Genomic DNA, 12,104 nt, shown 5'->3' on the forward strand with positions numbered 1-12,104 from the left:
TAAATGAAGACTTTTACCAGGCCCATTTTTAAATGTAAAGGATAGTTCTAGAACATTTAACTTAGAAACTTCCATCTGCTAAATTTATTCTGATTTCCTTAGAGCTTTTATTTGTTCTTTTAATAACAATTTAGGGCATATTATTTTTCCTACTTTACCCTTTTCGCATGTTATCCAAATTTATTTAGCAGCGATAGGTTGTAGCTTTAATTTAGTTCTCTACTCAAAAGTATTTAACCTAATAATTACATTCGTGCCCAGACTCACCAATATAGTAGTAATTTGAGATCTTCCAGTTTCTTGGGGTGTCTGGGTGGCTCAGTCAGTTAAGAGTCTGACTCTTGATAGCAGCTCAGGTTGTGATCTTGTGGTCATGGGATTGAGCCCCATGTCGGTTCAGTGTGGAGCCTGCTTGGGATTCTCTCTCCCTCTCCCTATGCCCCTCTCCCCTGCTGGCCCTCTCTTTCTCTCAAAATAAATAAATAAACATTTAAAGAGATCTTCCAGTTTCTTATATTTTTAAGAAAAAATTTTTAATGTTTATTTTTGAGAGAGAGAGAGAGAGAGGAGGACAGCACAAGAGGGGAGGGGGGCAGAGAGAGAGGGAGACACAGAATCTGAAGTGAGTTCCAGGCTCTGAGCTGTCAGCACGGAGCCCCACGTGGGGCTTGAACTCACTAACTGAGATCATGACCTGAGCCGAAGTTGGACGCTCAACTGGCTGAGTCACCCAGGCGCCCCTCAGTTTCATATCTTTTTAACCTCAGTCTACTTGTAGCCAAATCAGTAAGATAATACATAAAAATCATAACATAATACTCCCATTTCTTTAGGATTCAAACATAGAGGTCATTTGTAGTGGTGTTTACAGAACTTAATCTAATGTCTGTTCAATTGTCTCAATTTTACAAATGATACTAAATGATTATTTGATTGCCCTGTTAATCTGAGTGCAAATTCCTAGCAGTTATGAGCTGTAGGTAACAAGTCAGTAGGTCAGTTTAGAAGATAAATGAAGTGGAACACATTTTATCATAATCAGGTTTCTCACTTTCCTCACTGCACATGATTGTTTTGGGTTTTTTTTTTTTTTTTTTAGTTTGGTTTTTGTTTTTTTGGTAACTAGCACTTGAAAACTCTCATATTAGGACTTCTTTGTTTTGACATACAGATGTGGAAAAACCACACAGATTCCTCAGTTTATTCTGGATGATTCTCTGAATGGACCACCTGAGAAGGTGGCCAATATCATCTGTACGCAACCCAGACGAATCTCGGCAATATCTGTTGCTGAACGTGTTGCTAAAGAAAGGACAGAAAGAGTGGGTCTGACTGTGGGGTACCAGATCCGGCTGGAAAGTGTCAAGGTTCGTATGCTCTGCTTGTTTCCTGATAACAGAAATTTAGTTTTCAAGTATAAAGAATTTTTGGGGTCCGGAGACACATGGGCAATTTGGGATATAGACTTAGGTAGGGCTAAAGACCTTTCAGAAATATTTTGGTATGAACTCTTATTTGGGTGTACTTAATTTCCTCTACCTTTTATTCTGAGGCACCTGGGTGACTCAGTCATTTAAGCGTCCCACTCTTGATTTTGGCTCAGGTCGTGATCTCATGGTTCACGGGATTGAGACCTACATCATCAGGCTCTGTGCTGATTGCACGGAGCCTGCTTGGGATTCTCTCTCTCCCTCTCTCTCTCTGCTCCTTCCCTGCTTGCCTGCACATGCAAGCCCACTCTCCCTCTCTCTCTTTTAAAATAAAAGAAACATTTTTTTTTAAAGACCTTTTATTCTTTATTGGCAGAAGTGATCTAGTAACTGCTATTTTACTCTTAATCCTGAGACTTAATCCATTTAACCAAATAAGGAACAGACAAATTTAGAATTGGGTTTATTATTCACTGTTGTTTTTATGTTTTATAATACTTTTTGAATGTTTTTTTATGAGGTTTAAACTTAAATTTTTGATATAAAGTAGAAAAGCTTTTACTGTTGTTGCCAGAAAGAAACTATGCATTTAGTGTGGTTTCAGATTAAATGCAACTGCTGACGTTTTCAATATTCTTTGTCCCTATCCATTCAAAATGGCCTTGCCATTTTGGCTTTGAAAGTGTTCCCTGGGGTGCCTGGCTGGCTCAGTCAGTAGAACATATGACTCTTAAGCTCAGGGTCATGGGTTCAAGCCACGTGGGCTCAAGTTGGATGTGGAGCCTCGTTAAAATTTAGAAAAGAAAAAAGAAAGAAAGAGTTTCCTTTTTTCAAAAATTCCATGAATGCCTTCTATGCCCTTTTCTGTGTAAGTCCTCAGCCACCAGACTGTTGTACTGCACCACAGGCGTGCTGCTGAGAAGGCTGGAGGGAGACACAGCTCTACAAGGAATCACCCATATCATTGTTGATGAAGTTCATGAGAGGACAGAAGAAAGGTAAAACAAAGATTTTCCTAACAAATAGCCACACACATAAAATGAAGACATGGCTGAAAGAATTTTGTTCTGTTTCCAGTTCAGTTTCACAGAGCTAGAGAGGAAGGCCACAGAGGAGGCCCAAGTTAGAGAAGAGGAACGCTTTCCTGATCTCCAGGGTCTGTAATACTAAAAAGGCTAGGAGGGCATATGTTCATCACTAGAAGAGTCATCCTGTCAGATGGACATCTTCTCCCAGGAGATACTTAACACCTCCTGGGCATCATGCTGAGCTGGGCACTGTACTTAGGAGTAGCAGGTGTAAGGCATGCTGTAGTTGATGGATTGGTCAGTATGTCCTTCCTTCTTTGTTCATTTGGTCAGTCATTCAGTCCTAACATTCTTTCATACATTTATTGAGACTGTATTAAGTGCCAAGTGATCTGTTAATTGCTGGGGTTGCTATAGTGAGCAAACATATATGACTCCCCTTTATCTCATTGTCTAGTAGGAAAAACAAATAATGAACAAATGAATACGTAAACAATTCTGAATTGGAGTAAGTCCTATGAAGGAGTAAACAGGTTGCTGTGTTTGCAGGTGAGAGATCCCTGAGATGGTCAGAGCTGCTGTCTCTCAAGAGATGATATTTAAATTAAAAACAGAAGTATGAGAAGGCATCCTGTGTGACAAATGGGGGCAAAGCCACCATTCTCAGATTCTGCAGTGGGAAAGGGTATCATGAGCCCAGAAACTGGAGGAAGCCTGTGCAGCTGGTTGTAGTAAATGAGGGAAAAAGTAGCAGGTAGAAAAGGAAGAAACCAGATCTTCAGGGGCTTATATACCATGACAATAAAGCATTTAGATTTTATTCTATGAAATTAGAAGTCATTAAAGGGCTGGGATGTAAAATCAAAATTCTGAGTATTTTAAAAGGAAGGGCCTAGTAAATAGGTGGCATTAATCATAGTTTGTCATGTGGATCATGTTCTAGAGCAATAAAAAAAAAAAGTAGTATGGAAAAAAAAGAATCCCATGAAAATTATTAGACTTTCCCAAAAAGGACTATACTATTATAAGTACCTTGAATGGAAGGAAAATCTAAGTAACTAAAGTTGGCAGATTGCCAGAGAAGCAGAAAATAGCTAATAGCAAAATTTAAAAAAGAAACAAACCAAAAAACATGAAAAGGATTCCCTGCTACTGCTAATAAAAAGTTTTTAAGAACTGAGCAGGGAAGACATAGGACCAGAAGACTATTTGTTCAAAGATATAAATACACTGATACTCTAGTAAATAAGAAATATCAAGTAATTGGAAACTAAGGAAAAGCGGACTTACATATAAAAAGAATAGATCAAAATAAAAAGAAATAATTCCTAGGACATGGCAATAGTAAATTTTAAATGACTATACATAAAATACTGGGAATCTTTGAGGGACAAATAATTTTTTTGTAGAGACTCCAGAAAACAGTGGGGGGAAAAATAAATGGTAAGTCATTTCATTTTTGCAGGCAAATGTTCAAGTGAACATTTGAAAGAAGAAAATATTTTCACAGAATCACTAAACAACTTGGAGGAAGAAATCAAATAAGACATTCTACCAGACTAATAATATTTAAATGTTATATTCTAAAGGTACATTTAAAATTTTAGGGGAAATTATATCCAGTATAATTCTAAATACAAAAAATGGTTTTCGCTTTCATAACATCTATATTTCCACAAACTCAGAGAAACTAGAGCATAGTACTGGATCTGGTTTCTCAATCGTGATCTCAAAAGAGAAAGATTTTTATATAAAACTTAATGACTTGTAGAATATCAACAGTTAAAAATTCAAAATAATACCCGATGAAAGATAAATTACACTCTGGAGAAGGGAGATTCAGTCATTTACAAATAGCAGCCTTTGGGAAAGGAGTGTACAAATTACAAGAAAAAGTAGGGGGATATTTGCCGGCTCAGATGGAAAAAGAAAAACAAAAAAATAGGAGTAAAATCTAGGACTCAAGATCAGTAAAAATATACATAAGATTAAAGGTTAAATGTAGAAAAGTTATAGCTGTGTTTGTTTAAAATTTTTAATAGATTTTCTGACCATACAGATAACATGATTTTCCTCAATGTTTGGGAAGTATCAAAGAAATGTCAAAAAATATTTTTTGTCCCCTGTATAATAATTACCTGTTACGATTTTGGTCTGTTTTCTTCTGGGAGTATATTAGGAGTTAGGAGAGAGATGTGGTAGAGAGAGATATATGTCTCCACAAACACTATTGGAGTTGTGTGTGCTGCTTCTCATATAATAGTTAACGTGATAGCATGAACTATCTTTGAAGTTATTAAGAATTGCAGAAGGAGATTTTAAGTATGCGTGTATTATAAATTATTTAAGCATTTCTTAATTGTTATATTATGTCCTTTTCCCTAAAAAAGAAACAAAAGTCGTACATGTAAGTTAATTAGCTCATGAAATTAAAGAGAACGAAATAGTACAAGAATATGCTCTCATTAAAAGTTAAAGCTATGCAGGAGGCACCTGGCTGGTTCAGTCAATGGAACATGCAACTCTTGGTCTTGGGGTCGTGAGTTTGAGACCCACATTGGGCATGGAGCCTACTATCTATCTATCTATCTATCTATCTATCTATCTATCCATCCATCTATCCATCTGTCTATCTATCTATCTATCTATCTATCTATCTACCTATCTATCCATCCAAGCAATACAGATAAAATGAAAGTCTCCCTTAACACTTCCAAGCATTACCAGTCTCTTCCCCAGAGATAACTGTGGTGATGAGACTAGTGATATGTCCTTTTTATACATTGACATTTATGTTTACTTTGTTAGAAATAGGTACTTTTGCTTTCTGACCTTTTTTTCTTACACAACTGATGTGTTCATTTAGTAAGTCAACAGGTTTTTTGAGCAGCTACTATTGTTCCAGACATTGTTCTAGATTATTTTATTAGTAAACAACATAGACCCAAATCCCTGTCCTCATAGAGCTTCTATTCTGATGGGTGAGCTCAACGATAAGAATGATAAATAAGTAAAATATGTTAAGTGCCAAGAAGAGAAAAGGTGATATGAAATGCAGGGGAGGGGAGCATTTGAATTTTTAAATAGAGTGACTAGGGAAGGCCTGGCTACAAAGGTATCTTTGAGTAAAAACTTGAAGGAAATGAGGGAACTACCTGTGAATGTCTGGGAGAAGCCCATTGCAGGCAGATCAATAACATGTGCAAAAGACCTGAGGTACATGCCTCCAGGACCACAAGGAGGACCGTGTGGCTGGAGTGAGTGAATAAGGGGAGAGCAGCCGGAGACAAGTGGTGGTAGGGGCAGAAAATGTCATGTAGGACCTAACTTGTTAGTGAGGATTTTAATAAGTCATCAAAGGATTATGAGCTGAAGACTGGCACAGTAAGATTTACATTCGAACAGAACCATTGGTCTGCTCTATTGAGAAGAGATTGCAAGGGGATGGGCCAAAGCAGGGAGACCAGTAAGGATATTGCTTTTGTGCAGTGCTTGTTGCAGTACATACTTGGGTTTTTTTCAGAGATGTTTTCATATCAGTATCTAAAGCTCTGTGTTATTTCCTTCTGTCTGCCTCATGTTATTCCACAGATTGGGTGATTTCTTTTTAGCCAACCACTTCTTGGTCGATGGACATTTAGGCAGTTGTCATTGTTTTACTATTACGAACAATGTTATTATGAAAATCTTTGTATATTCTTCATTATGTATGTGTAGATATCCAGAAGTAGAATTATCAAATGCAATGATAGATCCTGTTGGTACTTTGATTGGTAGTACACCGATTTGAGTTTATTTGGTTATTTGAGTTTATATCTTCATAATTTTAAGTCTTCACATCTAGGATCATGACACATCTTTCTATAAGATGTGAAGTTTTTTTTTTTCACATAGGTCTACACATTCCTTGCTCAAAATGCATCAAAAGCTAATTCATTTTGGGGCGCCTGGGTGGCTCAGTTGGTTAAGCATCTGACTTCAGCTCAGGCCATGATCTCACGGTCCACGGGTTCGAGCCCCACGTCAGGCTCTGTGCTGACAACTCGGAGCGTGGAGCCTGCTTTAGATTCTGTGTCTCTGTCTCTCTCTGCCCCTCCCCTGCTCATTCTCTCTCTCTCTCTCTCTCTCTCTCTCTCTCTCTCTCTCTCTCTCTCTCCTCTCTCCCTCCCCCCTCAAAAATAAAATAAACGTTTAAAAAAATAAAGCTAATTCATTTTTATGTATTAAATTTGTTTGATCTTGAGGTGTTTCTTTTATTTCCCTTAGTGACTTCTTGCTGCTCGTCTTGAAGGACATTTTGTTGCAGAGACCAACTCTTCAAGTTATTCTAATGAGTGCAACTTTAAATGCTGAGCTCTTTTCAGAATATTTCAGTTCCTGCCCAATTATTACTATCCCAGGTGATTAATATGCATCATTAAATATGCCTTGTTCTGATAAGCAAATATAATTATTTTTAAAGTTCATCTGAGATGTAAAATAACAGGTATTGATATTTTCTCAAGAAGTGATTAGATTTATAACAAATAAAATTAATGACCATATAATGAAATTAATAAAGAAGCAACATTATATCCATTTGCTAAGAGATTTCAGTTTTACATGTGCTTTTGAAAAAAGTCTCAGTTACTAGGATTTCTAGAATTCCGTTGTATTTAATATTGAAGTATGAGTTAATAGTGGTAATCTGTCATAGAGTTGTCTCTGTGTATAGCAGATTTGTTCACTACAGGATTCTGCTAACTTCCTGGATGTTGGTCCACTCTGAGAGAAAGTGAAGTTGAGTAGTCTGTGTCTTCTGGTGCTTTCACAGTCTCACTGTGGGATTAATTTATCACCTTGGAGGTTGCTTTATCCTTCTGCAGTTGATTGTCACAAGAACAATTTATGGACGATTTTGACGAATAATCGTACTATTTCTTCTAGTTGTTGAATGTTTAAAAGTCCCCTTGGGGGAGGGGAGGGTGGGAAAAGTGTAACAGGTTTAAAAAAAAAAAAAAAGAGGTTAAAAAATGTCCTATTACCAAATGAGCATTTCCACCTATATACTTCTGTTTTTTTATGAGCTGGAATCTATCTATCCCTTCTAATTTCTCTCATCAAAGGCTTTTCTTTTCTTCTGATATGTTTAAGACGACAGAGCAAACAGTACCTTAATGTGCCAAGCTTTGTTTTAAGAGAATTTTACATTTGCAAACTATTTATTTCAAGGTAGTTGAACAGGTATCCTGAGTCTTATTTTCTTGTCCTTCTAGGTCGTACATTTCCTGTTGATCAGTTTTTTCTGGAAGATGCAATTGCTGTGACAAGGTAAGGAAGACATTAATTAAGGTTTGGTGAAAGTCTTTGAAAACATTATTTTACCTCAGTGTGCCAGCATTTTAATAGACATGTTAGTTTTTCTTCTGATTTTTCCATTTGAGTGTTTGGTTTTCCCTTTTCAGCAAATATTATACAAATCATTTGCAATTCACATCACAGTACACATTGTATGTTAAGAGTACTGACTGGAACTATGTAAACTATGGACTTTGGGTGATCATGATGTACCATTGTAGCTTCATCAGTATAACAGTTATATCACCCTGGTGTTGGGGGGCGAGGGGGGTGGTGTCGATAATGGGGAAGGCTATACGTTTGTGGGAAACAGGGAGTATCAGGAAACCTCTGTACCTTCTGCTCAATATTGCTGTGAACCTAAAACTGTACTGAAGAATGAAGTCTATTGAAAAAATGATGAAGGACAGGGGCACCTGAGTGGCTCAGTCAGTTAGGTATCTGACTTTGGCTCAGGTCATGATCTCATGGTTCATGGGTTCAAGCCCCGCATCAGGCTCTGTGCAGACAGCTTGTAGCCTGGCGCCTGTTTCGGATTCTGTGTCTCCCTCTCTCTCTCTGCCCTCCCCTGCTCACGCTCTCTCTGTCTCTGTCTCTCTCTCTTTCTCTCTCAAAAATAAATAAACATTAAAAAAAATTTTTTTAAATGATGAAGGACCAGATATATGGAGAATTTAATATGAAAAAAAGTACCCATTCTGCCCTCTACTTACTAACTGTAACATTGATGAGTAGCTTGATCTTTCTGTGACTCAGGTTCATCACAAGTAAAATGGTATATTAATAGCTGCTTTACAGGGTTGTCATGAGGATGGATTAATTAATTCTTAGAGTTAATAGCTGCAGATGCTTAGAACTGTGCTTGGCACCTAACAAGTGTTAGGTATTATCATCATCATCATCATCATCATCATCCTGCAGTGCTCAGGGAGCTTGCAGTCTAGTGTGAGAGTCAGGATGTCTGCATAATTTCAGCGCTGGGTAAAAAATGGCCATTTCCATTGGATACAAACATATTTCTCTCCTTTGAAAGCCCTGATTCCTCTTCCTACTCTTTGACCATGAAACCCCCCCCCCCATGGTTTTATCCTTGCGCTATTCCTTCTCACCATTAAACTCTTTTGTCCCTCTGTTAGACTCATGTGATTTCAGATGTCACCTCTGTGCCAAGAATTTCCAAATCAGTATCTTTGTTCCTGACCTCTGAGCTCCAGAAAGAAAATGCCCTTGCAGTCTGGCACCGAAAACTCAGTTCAGAATTTTTCTCTACTCCCTGCTCCTTCCCTTTCTAATAAGACCTACTTCTAATTCTCTATTTATTTAATGGTACAGTTTTCTCAAGCGAAAAACCCCAAAACAGTGGCTCTCAAACTTTTGCATGCAATAAGCCTATGTAGGGAACTTATTAAATAAATTGTTATGTGGGGGCCCTACCCCATTTCCGCTGTGAATCTCTGGGGAAATTAACGTGTTAACTAGTTTACCTGTCTTTATTCTCTCACTTTCTCAAACTCACTGCCTCCAGAATTACCTTGAAACAGAACCAAAAACATTCTAGTGTGTTCCCTACCAGAAATAGGGCACAGGCCAGCAGAACCCTGGACTGGTGAAAGAGAAGCACATGAATTGGGCAGAGACAGAGCAACACTCTGCTGATCGGAAAACATAAATAGGTGAATATTTTCATTCCTCACCATCAGACCTACATACTAACAGCCCCATCCCTTTGTTTAACTTCCTCAGGTACGTGCTGCAGGATGGGAGCCCTTATCTGCGCTCCATGAAACAGATGTCAAAGGAGAAGCTTAAAGCGAGGCGCAGCAGAACTGCGTTTGAAGAAGTAGAGGAAGACCTGAGGCTCTCCCTTCACCTCCAGCACCAGGATTCTGTCAGAGATGCAGTGCCAGACCAACAGTTGGATTTCAAGCAGCTCCTGGCCCGCTATAAAGGTAATGTGTTTCCTGGGGGAATATTACGGTTATGTCATAGGGAACCAGTTTCCCCCGCCGCCCCCCACCGTGATCCAGAGGAAGAAAAACGTGGCTCTTGTTTCACAGCTACATTGTCTTTAATGCATCAGAACAACCTTAAACTTGGAAAAAAAATAGCAGTTTCAACACATATTAGACGTAATTGTTATTATATTTACATATAGGTGTTTTCTGATTATAAAAGAAATGTTTATTATAGAAAAATTGGGAAGTAGTGAAATACAAGTATATTCCTTAGTATTTTGTAACTTTTTATTTTGATATGATTGCAAATTCATAATAAAAGCTGGCAGGACCATACAATGAACTCTCATATATCCTTTACCCCAGCTCACCATTATTATTTTGCTTCATTTCCTTTATCATTTGCACTGTGCACACGTTATATGTTTTTTTCTTGAACCCTTTGAGTAGGTTGCAGATATCATGTCCTTTAATCCCTCGTATATGAGTACATATTTCTTTCTCTTTTTTTTAATGTTTATTTACGTATTTTGAGAGAGAAAAAGAGAGAGCACACACGCGCCTGCAAGCAGGGGAGGATCAGAGAAAGGAGAGAGAGAACCCCAAGCAGGCTCTGCACTGTCAGCACAGAGCCTGATGCAGGGCTCAAACCCATGAACTGGGAGATCATGATCTGAGCTGAAGTCAAGAACGGACATATGTATTTCTTAAGACCATAAGCACAGGACATGATCAAAATGAAGACATTTAACTAATATAATACTATTATTTAATCCATAGTCACTATTCTAATTTGCCAATTATCTCAAAAATGTCCTTTATTGCTATTTTTTTCTGGCCCAGAATCCAACCCACAATTATGTATTGCATTCATTGTTGTGTGTCTTTAGTTTCTTTTGATCTGGAAAAACTCCCCAGCCTTTATTTTTCTTTTAAGATCTTGACATTTTTTAGGAGTTTGGGCCAGTTATTTTCTAAAATATCCCTTCATTTAGATTTGTCTAATGTTTCCCCATGATTAAATTTAGGTTAGAAAACCCAACCTTTTGGGTTTCATTTTTGGTTAGAAAACCACACTGGGGCGCCTGGGTGGCTCGGTCGGTTAAGCGTCCGACTTCGGCTCAGGTCATGATCTCACGGTCTGTGAGTTCGAGCCCCGCGTCAGGCTCTGTGCTGACAGCTCGGAGCCTGGAGCCTGTTTCAGATTCTGTGTCTCCCTCTCTCTCTGCCCCTCCCCTGTTCATGCTCTGTCTCTCTCTGTCTCAAAAATAAACATTAAAAAAAATTAAAAAAAGAAAAAGAAAACCACAGAAACAATGTTGAGTCCTTTTTGGCACATCGTATCAGGAGGCATATGACATTGGTTTGTCCCTTTATTGGCAGTGTTGTTTTTGATCACTTGGTTAAGGAGATGTTGGCTACGTGTCTCCCCTGTGTAGGTCACTGTTTGTTGCCTTTATAGTTAATAAGTCATTTGTGGAGAGATATTTGAAGACTTTTTAAATAGCCTCTAAAATCCTCAAAATGTCATCCACTGGTTTTAGCATTACTCACAGGCTTTCAAATAGCGTCTTTTGTGGGTCCGTCCTATACTGAGCATTTCTTTATGTGTTCTTAGCTGATCCCTCCTCCCATGCCAGGTCCCACCTAACTGTTCTTTGTTCCTAGATAGTCTTCTGTGCATATGAGCTGGGCTAAACACACAGACACGGCAGCATTACTACTGTTGCTTTCTTCCTTAAAGCCTAGACCAGAGACATGTCTCAACTGCCCTCCCTGCTTTTTTCCCTGGACTGCCACCCCAACTCCTCTAGCCCTTCCAAAAAAACAAAAGTGCTTACCTTTCAAGGAGTAAGAGCCTGCATCCCCCTGTTCTATAGGAGAAGAAGCAAATGAGTTTTCCTTTTTCTCCTTCCGTCGAAGACTATTCTTCCCAGTCCTGTGTGGGGAGTGGTAATCATCCAGGAATTAGGGGATTAGCTATTATTCTGCTGTTCAGAAAGATATGCATAGCTCCTAAATATTTCACTTAATCTTCCCAACATCCTGAGAAGTAAGGTTGAGAGTATGAACTTGCATCATACAGACCTGGGTTCAACTTGCTCCCTCAGAATTCCTCAAGCAAGTCCCTTGTCTTCTCTGTACCTCAGTTTCCTAATCTATAAAATGGAGTTGTTTAGGGAGTTAAATGAGATAATACGAATCCACAGCACGGTGCCCATCTAGTCAATACACATTAGTGATTTTAACTGAAATATGTCTGAGTCAAAAGTTTGTGTTCCTTCTGTACATCATACCAGCTGATAATTCCCATTTCCTTATTCTATTAAATTATGGAACAGGAAAACCCCTTT

At 38.3% G+C, this 12,104-nt stretch overlaps 1 protein-coding gene across 4 annotated transcripts in view; it reads left to right on the forward strand.

The window, feature by feature from the left end:
- Positions 1 to 12,104, forward strand: part of DHX57 (DExH-box helicase 57) — a 55,011-nt gene that overhangs the window by 17,434 nt on the left and 25,473 nt on the right. For all 4 annotated transcript variants that reach the window (XM_007082398.3, XM_042982122.1, XM_042982120.1 and 1 more), the window contains exons 8-12: positions 1,172 to 1,367; positions 2,304 to 2,428; positions 6,725 to 6,858; positions 7,714 to 7,768; positions 9,539 to 9,744. In XM_007082398.3, coding sequence (XP_007082460.2) covers positions 1,172 to 1,367; positions 2,304 to 2,428; positions 6,725 to 6,858; positions 7,714 to 7,768; positions 9,539 to 9,744 — 716 coding nt within the window. The remainder of the gene's footprint in view (positions 1 to 1,171; positions 1,368 to 2,303; positions 2,429 to 6,724; positions 6,859 to 7,713; positions 7,769 to 9,538; positions 9,745 to 12,104) is intronic.

This window comes from Panthera tigris, chromosome A3, assembly GCF_018350195.1.
Source record: "Panthera tigris isolate Pti1 chromosome A3, P.tigris_Pti1_mat1.1, whole genome shotgun sequence".
Classification (NCBI taxonomy): Eukaryota; Metazoa; Chordata; class Mammalia; order Carnivora; family Felidae; genus Panthera; species Panthera tigris.